At 64.7% G+C, this 18,860-nt stretch overlaps 1 protein-coding gene across 1 annotated transcript in view; it reads right to left on the bottom strand.

Annotated features, from left to right (window-relative positions):
- LOC140393976 (26S proteasome non-ATPase regulatory subunit 13-like) overlaps positions 1 to 18,860 on the bottom strand; it is a 92,655-nt gene that overhangs the window by 64,671 nt on the left and 9,124 nt on the right. The window contains exons 2-4 of the mRNA XM_072480686.1: positions 9,412 to 9,490; positions 7,086 to 7,120; positions 5,162 to 5,217 (exon numbers count right to left, since the gene is read on the bottom strand). Of these exons, the coding sequence (XP_072336787.1) occupies positions 5,162 to 5,217; positions 7,086 to 7,120; positions 9,412 to 9,490 (170 nt within the window). The remainder of the gene's footprint in view (positions 1 to 5,161; positions 5,218 to 7,085; positions 7,121 to 9,411; positions 9,491 to 18,860) is intronic.

Genomic DNA, 18,860 nt, shown 5'->3' with positions numbered 1-18,860 from the left:
GCAGACGGAAAACCCCTCCCCCCAGCCCCATCATATTTTAGAAAAAGCTCAGAACAGGACTTTTGGGATCATCAAAGTCCACAGCCACCATCGTTCCTCCCCTCTGGAAATGTAAAAGCCGACGCACTGGCTAAAGCAGGTTCCAGACATGGGTATTTTTGGAAACTCCTCGAAAGCGCGCCAGTGTGTGCAGTTCAGGTCTCGCAAAGACCGAGGATCTAGTAGAGGCCCAGAAGCAGGACAGCAATCTCACGGAGATTGTAAAAGGGAAGTATCCAGCATCCTACAAGAGGTTTAGAAATACACTGACCACACATGACGGTGTGGTGTTAAAGGACACCCTTTATGTGGTTCCTGAACAGGACTTGAATCAATTGATTTGTTTGTTCCATGACGGTCATGGACATCATAAGACCATAAGACATAGGAGCGGAAGTAAGGCCATTCGGCCCATCGAGTCCACTCCGCCATTCAATCATGGCTGATTTCAACTCCATTTACCCGGGACTCCATTATCAGGGAATCGATCCCACTACAGCCCATCTCAAACAGCTTTGTTGGTGGCCAAATTTAAAGGAAGATGTAAGCCATTACATAGAAAATTGTCTTATCTGTGCGCAGAATAATCCCAACATATATGCCAAAAAGGCCCAACTCAGCCACACCCGACCCGTTAATGGCCCCAGGACTAACCTCCAGATTGATTTTATAGGTCCATTGCCCCCCTTGCAGGAATGGCTATAAATATGTACTTGTGGTCATAGACACATTTACAAAATGGGTGGAAGCATTTCCAGCCCGCACAAACACTGCAAAAACCACAGCCAAGATTCTAACCCACCACATCTTTACAAGATGGGGACTCTCCCGCAGCATTGAATCCGACCAAGGTTCCCATTTTACGGGACGTGTCATGCAGAACGTCCTCACGATATTTGGCATCACCCAAAAATTCCACATAGCATACCACCCACAGTCGAGTGGCATCCTAAAAACCACCCTCAGAAAAATGGTCCAGCAGAACACCACCACTTGGGACTCAAGCTTTTGCGCTGATGTTTTTGCGTAACACTATTTCTACATCCACAGGTTACACCCCACACACCCTCATGACCGGACGCCCCATGCAAGGCACAGAATATTTGTTAGGTTTGGACCTGACCAGCCCCGAGGTGACGGCCCTCACACACGAGAAAGCTGTGGAGCAATTAGTTGCAAATGTTAAAACGGCTCAGCTAGCAACCGCAGTAAAATTGGGCACCAGAAAGAAACAGAGCAAGGCTTGTTTCGACAAGACAGTGCATGCGACTGAGTACAGTATCGGACAGCAAGTGCTGCTTTCTGCATATAACCCCAGCACATTCCTGTCACCAAAATACTCGGGTTCGTATTCCATTGCGGATAAAGTAAGCCCTTCCGTTTACAAAATAAAGTACACCAATGGTAAGACTGCGTGGTTTCATATAAACTAACTGAAGGCTTATGGAACACAGTCGAACCAGTCACACCACGTCATACTCGACGCAGCACACCACACCCCGCCCACAGCCAACGTAACCCTACCAACCCCCACCACGGCTAGCCCAGCCATGGACTCGACCTCGACTCCACCCCCAAAATATACACTCTGCCCCGGAACGCCCACAGACTGCAGCAGCAGAGACAGCGACTGTGACTCGGATGATAGCCACAGCACGCCTCCCTACTATCCCCATGCACCAGGACCCACACCCAGCGACTCCTACTTCGATCCAAATGATCCCTTCCTGATCACTTTCCTGAACAAACCACACCACCGACCACCGAACCACACTGACGACCCCGATTTTGTCCCCACATAACTAGACACCAATTATTGGCACCGTGACAACTCATACCGACTCGTACGCAACGACGAGAGCGACCCCAACTCACACCATGCAGCCCTTTCAGCCCTAATCCACTCCATTGGCACCCGGGAGAAGAGGACGACCTTAGGTTTGACTCCCAAACCGCCAACCCCTTTGCGACCCTGTTCGCAGCCGAGAACGGAGGTGTCCAGATGATGTTTTAAAGGAACCACTTGGGAGAGGTGTTGTCCTTTCTGATGGAACCTGCAGAATGTTTTATGTTGTGTACGTTTGTTAAATGTTGTATGTCCGACAGGAGACTTTTTTCTCACTGCCACACGCCTATTCGGCCGAAACCTCGGAGGACTTGCCTTCAGAGACTAACCATTGCCAGACGCCAATTCACCTGAAACCTGAGCACTTGCCCACAGAGACTCACCGTTGCCAGACACTTGTTCAGAGGAACTAGCTTGTCGGCAGACACTGGTTCAGGTACCAGACGCCCGATCGTAACTGCCCTTCTGGTTCGAAGGGTAGAACCACTACGGCAGCCCCACCACGATGACTACATTTTTGCCCGTACTTGTCGGTTGCTCAGGCAGTGGAGAAACGGCTTGAGACCCGCCCTGCCTGGGAACCCCCCGCTGGTCAACTACGCTCGGGTAGGAGAGATACGGCATTGGTAGCCGTCCTACCCGGGGACTCCATCCAACTCTTACCCGTCGCGACCCATACGCACCTCATTTTGGCATTTTCATTTCAAAAAGTTTTGTTTGTTTAGGTATCCTTTAGGTTGCCGGCCATCTGCTATTTACATCCTGGAACATTTGGATGCTAAATCAGCACTGGTTCATTATTGGGAAGTGTGCCTTGTCCTGAAATTTGTTTTTTGAGAAAAAATGAGGGAGTCACACATAGTGACCAATTATAAAGGGAATAATTGGCACCAAAGGACAGACACACTAGCATACCAGATATTAAACAAAGATAGTTACAGACACAATGCTTGTTTATACAGAACTCCAGAAGCCCCAGGACCGGAGAAAACAAAGAAAGAAAAGGAAAGAGAACAGCCATGAGGACTTCCTTCATATGGATCAACATAATGTTATTGGACATTTGGTTGCGCGTGACCGCGAACCCCATGACTTCAAACCCCCCCCCCCCCCGCCGTTAATGTTTCACTGCCCCACAGTACCCAGAGCCCAGTCACCAGCGACACTACATCTTCTTGGTGTGCCAGGTTCATAACCTGGTACTCCCTGTCCTATGTGATCGAAACACTACTAGCGTGGCGATACTCTGCTGCATCGTGCAGACTATGCGTCTACGAAAATGGAGAAGGAGAGCCTACCGCGCTCGAACCCCGGTATATAGGATCAGATCCCCCATGTTCGGTTACGACCAGACCCCGGCGATCTATAATAAAATAATAAAGTGCATTCACTTGCATTTATTGTTGTTGTAAATAGAGATGTAAAGAACTTGTTCATGAGCAAAAATTGTATGATCCGGAGCTTGACTGCCAAGCCAGGAAAGACTGTATGAAATGCTATGAATTTGTTGTATGATTGAGGAAGGTAGGATAATGGAATGTTTAGGTGAGTGTAGTATATTAAGAATAACCTAGAGGTTCCAAGTTTATTGTTTTGTAATGCATGTCCCTGTCTGACATAGCGCCCTTAGAATTGTTAGTTAAAGCTTTTTGTGCATAGCTATGGTCAGTGCAGAGGCCATGAAGGAAGTGTCCCCCCCTCCCCAGGTCAGGGAATGGAAAGCAACATAATGATGTGATCCTTCACGCTTCGCGTTAGGATCACAAGGAGGGAATGTAGCCAGTTAAAATGGCTAACTCCCGATTTAGAATGGCCAACCCCGATTTAAAATGGCGAACAGAAAAGGCTGATGGGACAATCAGCCAACAGGACTCAAACAAGAAGCTGCAGGTAAAACTGTGTATTCGCCTCTGTGGAGGCCAGACAGAATCGATACCTGCAGCCATCAGCATAACAACACACCAGCCATCTGAATATTAATTAGCAATCCCCAGGAACAATGTGCAACAAATTAAACACACAAAGCCAACCCAGACTTTTCGGCGCCAGCAGGAGCCTACACAAAGAGAGGTGAACGACCACCCCAAAACCACCCATTGATCAAGGAATCGCTCCAGCATTGGAGAATATCGAACCAAGTGATTGAACCAGGTACAGGGTCTGCCCCGAAAGGCGGGAAGCCCCTGGGGACTATAAGAATAGAGTCCAAGTTCAAATCGACCCTTCTTCATCCTTCCGCACCCTTAGAGACCCTTCTGCTGACCTCTGCAACAACCGCTCAAATCGTAAGTCTTACTTCAACACTCACTACGAGATAGGCGCTCCTAGCTATCGACCTGTACCAGCTTCGAATCCCGCAGGCTCAGAACCCATACGAAAGGCCATTTGTTTCCCTGACCTGGTGGGCCATTTCCAAGTTAAGTATTGGCCTGTTAGTTGTAGGAAGTAGCTTAGAAGTAGATTTTATACTTAAGTATTGATTACTGTATATAATAAATGTGCGTTGATTTAACTCTTACTAAGCAGTGTGTTGGATTATTGATCACTACTCGGACTTGAACCACGTGGCGGTATCAGAAAGATACCTGGCGACTCAAGAGCAAAGGTGATAAAACAAGAGCAATTAAACTAAGGCTAAAATTACGAGCAACGATCTAAAGCTGGAAAAGGTAGATTGTTGGTCTCTTCAGGAATCTAAGGGTATGGTGAGCAAGTGAGAAGTGGAGTCGAGGCAGAGATCAGCCACAATTGTATTGAATGATTCAGGTTTAATGGTCTGTATGGTGTACTTGTGCTCCTGTTTCGTTATGTTCTTATCTTCACACCTATGCAATATACATAGAGACCACATGACCAACAATGGCGTCTCTTTTTTTTTAAACTTACTGATCAGAAACACAATTAGCCACAAGTGGCCAATTACTGTAAATGGAATAGTGCTCCAGATATGGCAGAAATTCGTACTGGGAGGGTCCTGCCTCTGAAACAGTGAACTACATCCAAGACAGGCAGACAATATAGTAAATTTAATGCACAATGATATTGTGGCCTCTCTCAGCCTGTTAAAACAAACACAGCAAAAACACAATCCATCCCCCCCCAACTAGCTGTGGATTCCACCTCAGGGCAAATTTTCATTAACTCAGGACAATTACACCATGATTTAAAATCATTACAATATGGGGGTGGGGGCGAACACACAAATGTGAGGTTGACAAGGTAACATACAAACCACCAGGACAAATAGACACACCAAAATAGAGTTAAGAAACATACCATTCATCTGTCGAACTACACGCAGAATAATTTCCACCAAGGACAATGGGTTTATTCTGTGTGAGAGAACATTAATATCAGAATTAGTGTTATAATAGTGAACCTTCTGTGTTGACTACTGGATACAACCACTTCAGAATGAATGGAAATAAAATCTTTGGATAGGCCACAAATCAATCCCCTGGCCATTTTGCTAAATCTTGGCACTCATTTGAAAGGCAGCTCTCAAGTAGGCATTGACTGGCAGCACTGAGTATATCCTGAAGTCAGCTGCAGTAGGGAGTGCTGTGCTACCATCTGGGATTTTGCTTATGTTGTTGAGATGTGGGCAACATTTGCGGGCATGATTAAGTCTTCACTTGTTGTGAAAATTAGCTGTGGTTTTCTGTAGATTGCTGGAGATAATGGGTAAAAAAATGACAAATGGAATTCAATCAGTGTGACGTAATACATTTGGGAAGGAGAAACAAGGCAAGGGAATATTCAATGAGTGGCAGGATTTGGAGAAGCTTTGAGGAAAAGAGTGCATGCTCACAGTCTCTGAAGATGGCTGGACAGCTAGATAATGTGGTCATGAAGGTATTTGTGATACATAAAAATATGTTGGAACTTTCACAGTTGGAGTACTGGAAAGATGTGATCACACTAAAGAGATTCCAAAGGAGTTACAATGATGTTGCCAGGAGTGAAGTTGAGATCTTTAGCTATGAGGAAAGATTGGATAGGCTGGGATTGTTTTATTTGGAAGAGTTGGCTGAGAGATTTAACTGAGGCGTACAAAATTATGAGGGGATCAGATTGAGTAGAAAGGAAGGATCTATTGTCCATTCATCCATCATTGGTCAATCTAAATCCTGGCACTCGCTAACAGCACTATGGGGGCACAATCACCACACGACTGCAGTGATTCATGACAATGGCTGCCACCACTTTTTCAACAACAATGGGAATCTATCCAAAATATTAACTTGCCCTTCCTTTCTTCCAACGTCCAAGAATTTCGAGTGCATTTTACTTTCATTTTGAGCATCTATTAAAAATGCCCTGATATAATTGCAACATTCACACTTCCCTTGGTGCCCTTTTACCATTGATTCTAAAGGTCATTCTACTCCTATTACACTTTAACTGGGGTGAATACCACAAACTAGAGTAAACACCCACCCGACTGTGCACCACACCACCATTGACACTTTATAGTGTTATGGGGAGGCGTTTTCAGAACCCCAAAATGTATCATGGAGTTCAACCAACCTCTCCCTTTAATGGATTTGTTGCTTTTCCTAGCACACTGCTTTTTCCTAGGTGTGGGATTACAATTATGGACACGTGGGTTTTTAAACACAAAACACTGTTTATTCCATGAACTCAACTTAACACCTTAAATAAACATTGGATCTCTTAACACCCCTTACTTCAAAGATAACTCAGAAAATATTGCAACAGTAAATAATTCCTTAAAATGTTCCTTCAAACTTCCAAGAGACTTAACACCTTTAAACAAGATCACATCAGGTTAAAGGCTTTACTTTAAATCACCCAAATGATCCAGAGATAGTCTTTCATGGCAGAGATCCCGCTCACTGCAAAAACACAGACACACACACAGCTCTTTCCCTCCAAACTGCAAAGGTAAACTGCAAAATGGCTGACCTGACAGCAGCTCCACCCAGTCCCTGACATCACTGTTTTCTTAAAGGTACATTGCTTAAGCATCCATGTCTTAAAGGTACTATCACATGACAATAGTCACCAAAGTCCTATTAATTCTCATCGATGCTTCTAGTCAGGAACGCAGGCTCGAAAGGTCTAAACTCAGATCATTTTTAAAACTCTTAGAAAAAGATCATACATTCCAGAACTGGCTAAATTTAACTTGTCTGCAATCATGTCCCAAGCCTGCATGATCTTGCCAAATGCTTACCTATGTTCAAAGTCACTTATGAAGTGTTCATATAACTGCAAAAGATTAGAAAAAAGGCAATGTTACATTTGGAGCATACACATGTGATATGAATGAATGTTACTGTTCTATAGACAGGCTTCTCACAGCCGGTCATGTTTGTACAGTTTCTGCTTTTATCCGGAGTTACTAAACATCAATGCCAAAAGACAGAAAATGCTTAGTCCAGTCTAGAGATAATGGAGACATGGATGGGGTTTCAGCAGCAGGTATGCTGAGACAGGGTTGGAGTCGAGAAATGTTGCAGATAGAAGCAGGTAGTCTAAGAGGTGGAGTGCATCTGTGGCCGAATGTTCATCTTAGGATCAAACACAGCACTAAGGTTGTGAATAGGCTGGCCACATCAGTTGCTAGAGAGGGGGATTGAACTGATGGTCAGGAAGCAGAGTTTGCGCCAGGGGCCAAAGACAATATTTAATTGGAGGTTCACCCAATGTCTGTTCACCCAATAATGAATGCCAGAGAAGCAGCTTGACAAATCAGTGACAATGGAAGAGTCAAGAGAGCTGATGGCGATAGGGTGAAGTATTGCTGCGTACATATAGAACAGGACACTGATTTTTCAGATGATGTCACTGAGAGGTAGCTGGTAGATGACAAGAAGGAATTAAGGACAGGTCTTTTTGGGCATCAGGAAAACAGGGGTAGGCAACAGTGCTGGAGAAGTCACTGAAGATGATTCACTGGCTATGACTGGATAGTGAAGAAATAAATCAGTTAAATGCAATCCCACCCAGCTAGATAGATTTAGAGGAGGATGATGTGATGAATCATGTTGAAGATTTCTCACTGGTCTAGAGGGATGAGGGGGAATATCTTGCCATGCTCACAGTCGCCTAGAATGTCATTTGCAACTTTGATAAGGACCATTTCAGTTGTGTATAAGAGAATCAAACAGGAAAACCCGGCAAACAAAGCATGCTGAGGCTGAAGCTCTACAGTGCTGTCTGACCCACCCAGTGCTGTCTCCAGTGCCATACGCACCCACCTAATACCCTCGCTCCTAATACCCTTGTTTCGGTGAAGCATCTTGGGATATTTTACTGGGCTGCATAAATGCTGTGACCATTTGATCAAAATTAATCAAAAACTTCTAGCTTTCTGAATGAACCAACCTATTTCAAACATTAGCTAACCATCCAGATCGAGGATGTAGCAGATGTCCAGACAGTCTGCGAGATTTGTTTATGCAGTCTATATAATGCGAGTTTTCTCCTGCACACGTATTGTGTGTTTTAACAGGTTAACACTGCCGAGGTTCTGCAGTAGAAGGGGAAAAAGCTCTTGAAATGCTGCTGCAGCTGTAACAGTTTTATACTTAGTTTCCAGTTTAGCAATGGTCACTACTACACCTAATTGGGAGAAACAATACTGGCACATCATTAGCATGAAAAGGTTTAGGAGCCAACGGATGAACATGCCTTAATACAGGTTAGGAAATGATTTAGAAACCAGACAAAGCTTGAAAATGAAAAATGAAATGAAAATCGGTTATTGTCACAAGTAGGCTTCAACGAAGTTACTGTGAAAAGCCCCTAGTCGCCACATTCCGGCGCCTGTTCGGGAAGGCTGGTACGGGAATTGAACCATGCTTCGGCCAGCCTTGGTCTGCTTTAAAAGACAGCGATTTAGCCCAGTGTGCTAAACCAGCCCCCAACTTGGGTTGGACACTCCAAGCACAAAGTTAAGTGTCACTGGCTAACACAAGGGAGATAAAAACTTTGATCAGGCAGCATCAGTGGAGATAGAAAGAGAATTGATGTTTCAGTTCAAGAACATTTCATTTGATGATCTGCATTGCTAACCTTCCACAGATGCTGCCCGGCCCCGACAGTCTCCTGAAATTATTGTTTATACTTCAGATTTCCAGTATTTGTAGTATTCTGGTTTTTGTTTATGGTAAAGGGACTGTGACAGTCTAAGGTTCTACAACTGTAGATGCAAACCTGTAAACCCATCACAGATGAGGACAGTGAAAACTCCAACGCAATTCCACTCACTCCTCTCCCACAATTACTTTGATGTGGAGATGCCGGCGTTGGACTGGGGTGAGATCAGTAAGAAGTCTTACAACACCAGGTTAAAGTCCAACAGGTTTGTTTCAAATCACTAGCTTTCGGAGCACAGCTCACCCGAGGAAGGAGCAGTGCTCCAAAAGCTAGTGATTCCAAACACACCTGTTGGACTTTAACCTGGTGTTCTAAGACTTCTTACAATTACTTTGTTGAGGAAATATCTGCTTTAAGTGTCCCTTTAAAAGTTTAGCCAGAAATGTCGATAATCATACCTGCAACAGGCTATCACCAGATGGGAAACATGGAATCAGTGTGAACTCCAGCAGTTCCACTGTCAGCTGGTGCCAGAGCCTAGATTGAAAGTAGAGGATATGATTAATCTTTACGAAATAGCACAGAAATTGCAGAGTGAAACAAAGAGGTGTGAGACACCCTATCCCTTAAGTGTACTGGGGAGGTTGGGGGTGCGGATTCAACCGTGCAGTGGGGGGGGGGGGGGGGGTCCGCGTGGCGGTTGGGATTCGCGGGGCGGGGGAGGGGGGGTCGTGGGGTGGGGGGCGGGGTCACAGGGCGGGTGAATGGGGTGGGAGGGGGAGGGAGAGAGAGGGGGACCGGAGGGGCGCCAGCGAGGCAAGGGGGCACCGGGCCAGGGTGAAGGGGGCGGCGGGCCAGGGAGAAGGGGGCGGCGGGCCAGGGAGAAGGGGGCGGCGGGCCAGGGAGAAGGGGGCGGCGGGCCAGGGAGAAGGGGGCGGCGGGCCAGGGAGAAGGGGGCGGCGGGCCAGGGAGAAGGGGGCGGCGGGCCAGGGAGAAGGGGGCGGCGGGCCAGGGAGAAGGGGGCGGCGGGCCAGGGAGAAGGGGGCGGCGGGCCAGGGAGAAGGGGGCGGCGGGCCAGGGAGAAGGGGGCGGCGGGCCAGGGAGAAGGGGGCGGCGGGCCAGGGAGAAGGGGGCGGCGGGCCAGGGAGAAGGGGGCGGCGGGCCAGGGAGAAGGGGGCGGCGGGCCAGGGAGAAGGGGGCGGCGGGCCAGGGAGAAGGGGGCGGCGGGCCAGGGAGAAGGGGGCGGCGGGCCAGGGAGAAGGGGGCGGCGGGCCAGGGAGAAGGGGGCGGCGGGCCAGGGAGAAGGGGGCGGCGGGCCAGGGAGAAGGGGGCGGCGGGCCAGGGAGAAGGGGGCGGCGGGCCAGGGAGAAGGGGGCGGCGGGCCAGGGAGAAGGGGGCGGCGGGCCAGGGAGAAGGGGGCGGCGGGGCCGACGGCGGCGGGGCCGACGGCGGCGGGGGGCGGCGGGGCCGACGGCGGCGGGGGGCGCGGGGCCGACGGCGGCGGGGGGCGCGGGGCCGACGGCGGCGGGGGGCGCGGGGCCGACGGCGGCGGGGGGCGCGGGGCCGACGGCGGCGGGGGGCGCGGGGCCGACGGCGGCGGGGGGCGCGGGGCCGACGGCGGCGGGGGGCGCGGGGCCGACGGCGGCGGGGGGCGCGGGGCCGACGGCGGCGGGGGGCGCGGGGCCGACGGCGGCGGGGGGCGCGGGGGCCGACGGCGGCGGGGGGCGCGGGGCCGACGGCGGCGGGGGGCGCGGGGCCGACGGCGGCGGGGGGGCGCGGGGCCGACGGCGGCGGGGGGCGCGGGGCCGACGGCGGCGGGGGGCGCGGGGCCGACGGCGGCGGGGGGCGCGGGGCCGACGGCGGCGGGGGGCGCGGGGCCGACGGCGGCGGGGGGCGCGGGGCCGACGGCGGCGGGGGGCGCGGGGCCGACGGCGGCGGGGGGGCGCGGGGGCCGACGGCGGCGGGGGGCGCGGGGCCGACGGCGGCGGGGGGCGCGGGGCCGACGGCGGCGGGGGGCGCGGGGCCGACGGCGGCGGGGGGCGCGGGGCCGACGGCGGCGGGGGGCGCGGGGCCGACGGCGGCGGGGGGCGCGGGGCCGACGGCGGCGGGGGGCGCGGGGCCGACGGCGGCGGGGGGCGCGGGGCCGACGGCGGCGGGGGTCGCGGGGACGACGGCGGCGGGGGTCGCGGGGACGACGGCGGCGGGGGTCGCGGGGACGACGGCGGCGGGGGTCGCGGGGACGACGGCGGCGGGGGTCGCGGGGACGACGTCGGCGGGGGTCGCGGGGGACGACGACGGCGGGGGGTCGCGGGGACGACGACGGCGGGGGTCGCGGGGGACGACGACGGCGGGGGTCGGGCGGGGGACGACGACGGCGGGGGTCGCGGGGACGACGACGGCGGGGGTCGCGGGGACGACGACGGCGGGGGGTCGCGGGGACGACGACGGCGGGGGTCGCGGGGACGACGACGGCGGGGGTCGCGGGGACGACGACGGCGGGGGTCGCGGGGGACGACGACGGCGGGGGTCGCGGGGACGACGACGGCGGGGGGTCGCGGGGACGACGACGGCGGGGGTCGCGGGGACGACGACGGCGGGGGTCGCGGGGGACGACGACGGCGGGGGGTCGCGGGGGACGACGACGGCGGGGGTCGCGGGGACGACGACGGCGGGGGTCGCGGGGACGACGACGGCGGGGGTCGCGGGGACGACGACGGCGGGGGTCGCGGGGACGACGACGGCGGGGGTCGCGGGGACGACGATGGCGGGGGTCGCGGGGGACGACGACGGCGGGGGTCGCGGGGACGACGACGGCGGGGGGTCGCGGGGGACGACGACGGCGGGGGTCGCGGGGGACGACGACGGCGGGGGTCGCGGGGACGACGACGGCGGGGGTCGCGGGGACGACGACGGCGGGGGGTCGCGGGGACGACGACGGCGGGGGGTCGCGGGGACGACGACGGCGGGGGTCGCGGGGACGACGACGGCGGGGGTCGCGGGGACGACGACGGCGGGGGTCGCGGGGACGACGACGGCGGGGGTCGCGGGGACGACGACGGCGGGGGTCGCGGGGACGACGACGGCGGGGGACGGCCACGGGGCGCGGGGACGGCCACGGGGCGCGGGGCGGCCACGGGGCGCTGTGGGGGTCACGGGGCAGCGGGGGTCACGGGGCAGCGGGGGTCACGGGGCAGCGGGGGTCACGGGGCTGTGGGGGGAGGGGGGGTCACGGGGCGGTGGGGGGAGGGGGGGGGTCACGGGGCGGTGGGGGGGTGGGGGGGGGTCACGGGGCGGTGGGGGGTGGGGGGGTCACGGGGCGGTGGGGGGTGGGGGGGGTCACGGGGCGGTGGGGGGTGGGGGGGGTCACGGGGCGGTGGGGGGTGGGGGGGGTCACGGGGCGGTGGGGGGTGGGGGGGGTCACGGGGCGGTGGGGGGTGGGGGGGGTCACGGGGCGGTGGGGGGTGGGGGGGGTCACGGGGCGGTGGGGGGGTGGGGGGGGGTCACGGGGCGGTGGGGGGTGGGGGGGGGTCACGGGGCGGTGGGGGGTGGGGGGGGTCACGGGGCGGTGGGGGGGGTCACGGGGCGGTGGGGGGTGGGGGGGGTCACGGGGCGGTGGGGGGTGGGGGGGGGTCACGGGGCGGTGGGGGGTGGGGGGGTCACGGGGCGGTGGGGGGTGGGGGGGGTCACGGGGCGGTGGGGGGTGGGGGGGGTCACGGGGCGGTGGGGGGTGGGGGGGGTCACGGGGCGGTGGGGGGTGGGGGGGGTCACGGGGCGGTGGGGGGTGGGGGGGGTCACGGGGCGGTGGGGGGTGGGGGGGGTCACGGGGCGGTGGGGGGTGGGGGGGTCACGGGGCGGTGGGGGGTGGGGGGGGTCACGGGGCGGTGGGGGGGGTCACGGGGCGGTGGGGGGTGGGGGGGTCACGGGGCGGTGGGGGGTGGGGGGGGTCACGGGGCGGTGGGGGGTGGGGGGGGTCACGGGGCGGTGGGGGTGGGGGGGGTCACGGGGCGGTGGGGGGTGGGGGGGGTCACGGGGAGGTGGGGGGTGGGGGGGGGTCACGGGGCGGTGGGGGGTGGGGGGGGTCACGGGGCGGTGGGGGGTGGGGGGGGGTCACGGGGCGGTGGGGGGGGTCACGGGGCGGTGGGGGGTGGGGGGGGGTCACGGGGCGGTGGGGGGTGGGGGGGGTCACGGGGCGGTGGGGGGGTGGGGGGGGTCACGGGGCGGTGGGGGGGGTCACGGGGCGGTGGGGGGTGGGGGGGGTCACGGGGCGGTGGGGGGGGTCACGGGGGGGTGGGGGGGTCACGGGGCGGTGGGGGGTGGGGGGGGTCACGGGGCGGTGGGAGGGGTCACGGGGCGGTGGGGGGTGGGGGGGTCACGGGGCGGTGGGGGGGTCACGGGGGGGTGGGGGGGGTCACGGGGCGGTGGGGGGGGTCACGGGGCGTTCACGGGGCGGTGGGGGGTGGGGGGGGTCACGGGGCGGTGGGGGGTGGGGGGGGGTCACGGGGCGGTGGTGGGGGGTGGGGGGGGGTCACGGGGCGGTGGGGGGTGGGGTCACGGGGCGGTGGGGGGGGGGTCACGGGGCGGTGGGGGGGGGGGTCACGGGGCGGTGGGGGGGGGGTCACGGGGCGGTGGGGGGGGGGGGTCACGGGGCGGTGGGGGGGGTCACGGGGGCGGTGGGGGGGGGGGTCACGGGGCGGTGGGGGGGGTCACGGGGCGGTGGGGGGTGGGGGGGGTCACGGGGCGGTGGGGGGTGGGGGGGGGTCACGGGGCGGTGGGGGGTGGGGGGGGTCACGGGGCGGTGGGGGGGGGTCACGGGGGGGGTGGGGGGGGGTCACGGGGCGGTGGGGGGTGGGGGGGGTCACGGGGCGGTGGGAGGGGTCACGGGGCGGTGGGGGGTGGGGGGGTCACGGGGCGGTGGGGGGGTCACGGGGGGTGGGGGGGGTCACGGGGCGGTCACGGGGCGGTGGGGGGTGGGGGGGGGGTCACGGGGCGGTGGGGGGTGGGGGGGGGGTCACGGGGCGGTGGGGGGGTGGGGGGGGGGTCACGGGGCGGTGGGGGGTGGGGGGGGGGTCACGGGGCGGTGGGGGGTGGGGGGGGGGTCACGGGGCGGTGGGGGGGGGGGTCACGGGGCGGTGGGGGGGGGGGTCACGGGGCGGTGGGGGGTGGGGGGGGTCACGGGGCGGTGGGGGGTGGGGGGGGTCACGGGGCGGTGGGGGGTGGGGGGGGGTCACGGGGCGGTGGGGGGTGGGGTCACGGGGCGGTGGGGGGTGGGGTCACGGGGCGGTGGGGGGGGGTCACGGGGCGGTGGGGGGGGTCACGGGGCGGTGGGGGGGGTCACGGGGCGGTGGGGGGGGTCACGGGGCGGTGGGGGGGGTCACGGGGCGGTGGGGGGGGTCACGGGGCGGTGGGGGGGGTCACGGGGCGGTGGGGGGGGTCACGGGGCGGTGGGGGGGTCACGGGGCGGTGGGGGGGGTCACGGGGCGGTGGGGGGGGTCACGGGGCGGTGGGGGGGGTCACGGGGCGGTGGGGGGGGTCACGGGGCGGTGGGGGGGGTCACGGGGCGGTGGGGGGGGTCACGGGGCGGTGGGGGGGGTCACGGGGCGGTGGGGGGGGTCACGGGGCGGTGGGGGGGGTCACGGGGCGGTGGGGGGGGTCACGGGGCGGTGGGGGGGGTCACGGGGCGGTGGGGGGGGTCACGGGGCGGTGGGGGGGGTCACGGGGCGGTGGGGGGGGTCACGGGGCGGTGGGGGGGGTCACGGGGCGGTGGGGGGGGTCACGGGGCGGTGGGGGGGGTCACGGGGCGGTGGGGGGGGTCACGGGGCGGTGGGGGGGGTCACGGGGCGGTGGGGGGGGTCACGGGGCGGTGGGGGGGGTCACGGGGCGGTGGGGGGGGTCACGGGGCGGTGGGGGGGGTCACGGGGCGGTGGGGGGGGTCACGGGGCGGTGGGGGGGGTCACGGGGCGGTGGGGGGGGTCACGGGGCGGTGGGGGGGGTCACGGGGCGGTGGGGGGGGTCACGGGGCGGTGGGGGGGGTCACGGGGCGGTGGGGGGGGTCACGGGGCGGTGGGGGGGGTCACGGGGCGGTGGGGGGGGTCACGGGGCGGTGGGGGGGGTCACGGGGCGGTGGGGGGGGTCACGGGGCGGTGGGGGGGGTCACGGGGCGGTGGGGGGGGTCACGGGGCGGTGGGGGGGGTCACGGGGTGGGGGGGGTCACGGGGCGGTGGGGGGGGTCACGGGGCGGTGGGGGGGGTCACGGGGCGGTGGGGGGGGTCACGGGGCGGTGGGGGGGGTCACGGGGCGGTGGGGGGGGTCACGGGGCGGTGGGGGGGGTCACGGGGCGGTGGGGGGGGTCACGGGGCGGTGGGGGGGGTCACGGGGCGGTGGGGGGGGTCACGGGGCGGTGGGGGGGGTCACGGGGCGGTGGGGGGGGTCACGGGGCGGTGGGGGGGGTCACGGGGCGGTGGGGGGGGTCACGGGGCGGTGGGGGGGGTCACGGGGCGGTGGGGGGGGTCACGGGGCGGTGGGGGGGGTCACGGGGCGGTGGGGGGGGTCACGGGGCGGTGGGGGGGGTCACGGGGCGGTGGGGGGGGTCACGGGGCGGTGGGGGGGGTCACGGGGCGGTGGGGGGGGTCACGGGGCGGTGGGGGGGGTCACGGGGCGGTGGGGGGGGTCACGGGGCGGTGGGGGGGGTCACGGGGCGGTGGGGGGGGTCACGGGGCGGTGGGGGGGGTCACGGGGCGGTGGGGGGGGTCACGGGGCGGTGGGGGGGGTCACGGGGCGGTGGGGGGGGTCACGGGGCGGTGGGGGGGGTCACGGGGCGGTGGGGGGGGTCACGGGGCGGTGGGGGGGGTCACGGGGCGGTGGGGGGGGTCACGGGGCGGTGGGGGGGGTCACGGGGCGGTGGGGGGGGGTCACGGGGCGGTGGGGGGGGTCACGGGGCGGTGGGGGGGTCACGGGGCGGTGGGGGGGGTCACGGGGCGGTGGGGGGGGTCACGGGGCGGTGGGGGGGGTCACGGGGCGGTGGGGGGGGTCACGGGGCGGTGGGGGGGGTCACGGGGCGGTGGGGGGGGTCACGGGGCGGTGGGGGGGGTCACGGGGCGGTGGGGGGGGTCACGGGGCGGTGGGGGGGGTCACGGGGCGGTGGGGGGGGTCACGGGGCGGTGGGGGGGGTCACGGGGCGGTGGGGGGGGTCACGGGGCGGTGGGGGGGGTCACGGGGCGGTGGGGGGGGGGGGGGTCACGGGGCGGTGGGGGGGGTCACGGGGCGGTGGGGGGGGTCACGGGGCGGTGGGGGGGGTCACGGGGCGGTGGGGGGGGTCACGGGGCGGTGGGGGGGGTCACGGGGCGGTGGGGGGGGTCACGGGGCGGTGGGGGGGGTCACGGGGCGGTGGGGGGGGTCACGGGGCGGTGGGGGGGGTCACGGGGCGGTGGGGGGGGTCACGGGGCGGTGGGGGGGGTCACGGGGCGGTGGGGGGGGTCACGGGGCGGTGGGGGGGGGTCACGGGGCGGTGGGGGGGGTCACGGGGCGGTGGGGGGGGTCACGGGGCGGTGGGGGGGGTCACGGGGCGGTGGGGGGGGTCACGGGGCGGTGGGGGGGGTCACGGGGCGGTGGGGGGGGTCACGGGGCGGTGGGGGGGGTCACGGGGCGGTGGGGGGGGTCACGGGGCGGTGGGGGGGGTCACGGGGCGGTGGGGGGGGTCACGGGGCGGTGGGGGGGGTCACGGGGCGGTGGGGGGGGTCACGGGGCGGTGGGGGGGGTCACGGGGCGGTGGGGGGGGTCACGGGGCGGTGGGGGGGGTCACGGGGCGGTGGGGGGGGTCACGGGGCGGTGGGGGGGGTCACGGGGCGGTGGGGGGGGTCACGGGGCGGTGGGGGGGGTCACGGGGCGGTGGGGGGGGTCACGGGGCGGTGGGGGGGGTCACGGGGCGGTGGGGGGGGTCACGGGGCGGTGGGGGGGGTCACGGGGCGGTGGGGGGGGTCACGGGGCGGTGGGGGGGGTCACGGGGCGGTGGGGGGGGTCACGGGGCGGTGGGGGGGGTCACGGGGCGGTGGGGGGGGTCACGGGGCGGTGGGGGGGGTCACGGGGCGGTGGGGGGGGTCACGGGGCGGTGGGGGGGGTCACGGGGCGGTGGGGGGGGTCACGGGGCGGTGGGGGGGGTCACGGGGCGGTGGGGGGGGTCACGGGGCGGTGGGGGGGGTCACGGGGCGGTGGGGGGGGTCACGGGGCGGTGGGGGGGGTCACGGGGCGGTGGGGGGGGTCACGGGGCGGTGGGGGGGGTCACGGGGCGGTGGGGGGGGTCACGGGGCGGTGGGGGGGGTCACGGGGCGGTGGGGGGGGTCACGGGGCGGTGGGGGGGGTCACGGGGCGGTGGGGGGGGTCACGGGGCGGTGGGGGGGGTCACGGGGCGGTGGGGGGGGTCACGGGGCGGTGGGGGGGGTCACGGGGCGGTGGGGGGGGTCACGGGGCGGTGGGGGGGGTCACGGGGCGGTGGGGGGGGTCACGGGGCGGTGGGGGGGGTCACGGGGCGGTGGGGGGGGTCACGGGGCGGTGGGGGGGGTCACGGGGCGGTGGGGGGGGTCACGGGGCGGTGGGGGGGGTCACGGGCGGTGGGGGGGGTCACGGGGCGGTGGGGGGGTCACGGGGCGGTGGGGGGGGTCACGGGGCGGTGGGGGGGGTCACGGGGCGGTGGGGGGGGTCACGGGGCGGTGGGGGGGGTCACGGGGCGGTGGGGGGGTCACGGGGCGGTGGGGGGGTCACGGGGCGGTGGGGGGGGTCACGGGGCGGTGGGGGGGGTCACGGGGCGGTGGGGGGGGTCACGGGGCGGTGGGGGGGGTCACGGGGCGGTGGGGGGGGTCACGGGGCGGTGGGGGGGGTCACGGGGCGGTGGGGGGGTCACGGGCGGTGGGGGGGTCACGGGGCGGTGGGGGGGTCACGGGGCGGTGGGGGGGGTCACGGGGCGGTGGGGGGGGTCACGGGGCGGTGGGGGGGGTCACGGGGCGGTGGGGGGGGTCACGGGGCGGTGGGGGGGGTCACGGGGCGGTGGGGGGGGTCACGGGGCGGTGGGGGGGGTCACGGGGCGGTGGGGGGGGGTCACGGGGCGGTGGGGGGGGTCACGGGGCGGTGGGGGGGGTCACGGGGCGGTGGGGGGGGTCACGGGGCGGTGGGGGGGGTCACGGGGCGGTGGGGGGGGGTCACGGGGCGGTGGGGGGGGTCACGGGGCGGTGGGGGGGGTCACGGGGCGGTGGGGGGGGTCACGGGGCGGTGGGGGGGGTCACGGGGCGGTGGGGGGGGTCACGGGGCGGTGGGGGGGGGTCACGGGGCGGTGGGGGGGGTCACGGGGGCGGTGGGGGGGGTCACGGGGCGGTGGGGGGGGTCACGGGGCGGTGGGGGGGGTCACGGGGCGGTGGGGGGGGTCACGGGGCGGTGGGGGGGGTCACGGGGCGGTGGGGGGGGGTCACGGGGCGGTGGGGGGGGTCACGGGGCGGTGGGGGGGGTCACGGGGCGGTGGGGGGGGTCACGGGGCGGTGGGGGGGGTCACGGGGCGGTGGGGGGGGTCACGGGGCGGTGGGGGGGGTCACGGGGCGGTGGGGGGGGTCACGGGGCGGTGGGGGGGGTCACGGGGCGGTGGGGGGGGTCACGGGGCGGTGGGGGGGGTCACGGGGCGGTGGGGGGGGTCACGGGGCGGTGGGGGGGGTCACGGGGCGGTGGGGGGGGTCACGGGGCGGTGGGGGGGTCACGGGGCGGTGGGGGGGGTCACGGGGCGGTGGGGGGGGTCACGGGGCGGTGGGGGGGGTCACGGGGCGGTGGGGGGGGTCACGGGGCGGTGGGGGGGGTCACGGGGCGGTGGGGGGGGTCACGGGGCGGTGGGGGGGGTCACGGGGCGGTGGGGGGGGTCACGGGGCGGTGGGGG

The sequence above is a fragment of the Scyliorhinus torazame genome, chromosome 17 (genome assembly GCF_047496885.1).
Source record: "Scyliorhinus torazame isolate Kashiwa2021f chromosome 17, sScyTor2.1, whole genome shotgun sequence".
In the NCBI taxonomy this organism is placed as follows: Eukaryota; Metazoa; Chordata; class Chondrichthyes; order Carcharhiniformes; family Scyliorhinidae; genus Scyliorhinus; species Scyliorhinus torazame.
The sequence above is the reverse complement of the archived record's forward strand: the minus strand, read 5'-3'. Positions and strand labels throughout refer to the sequence as shown.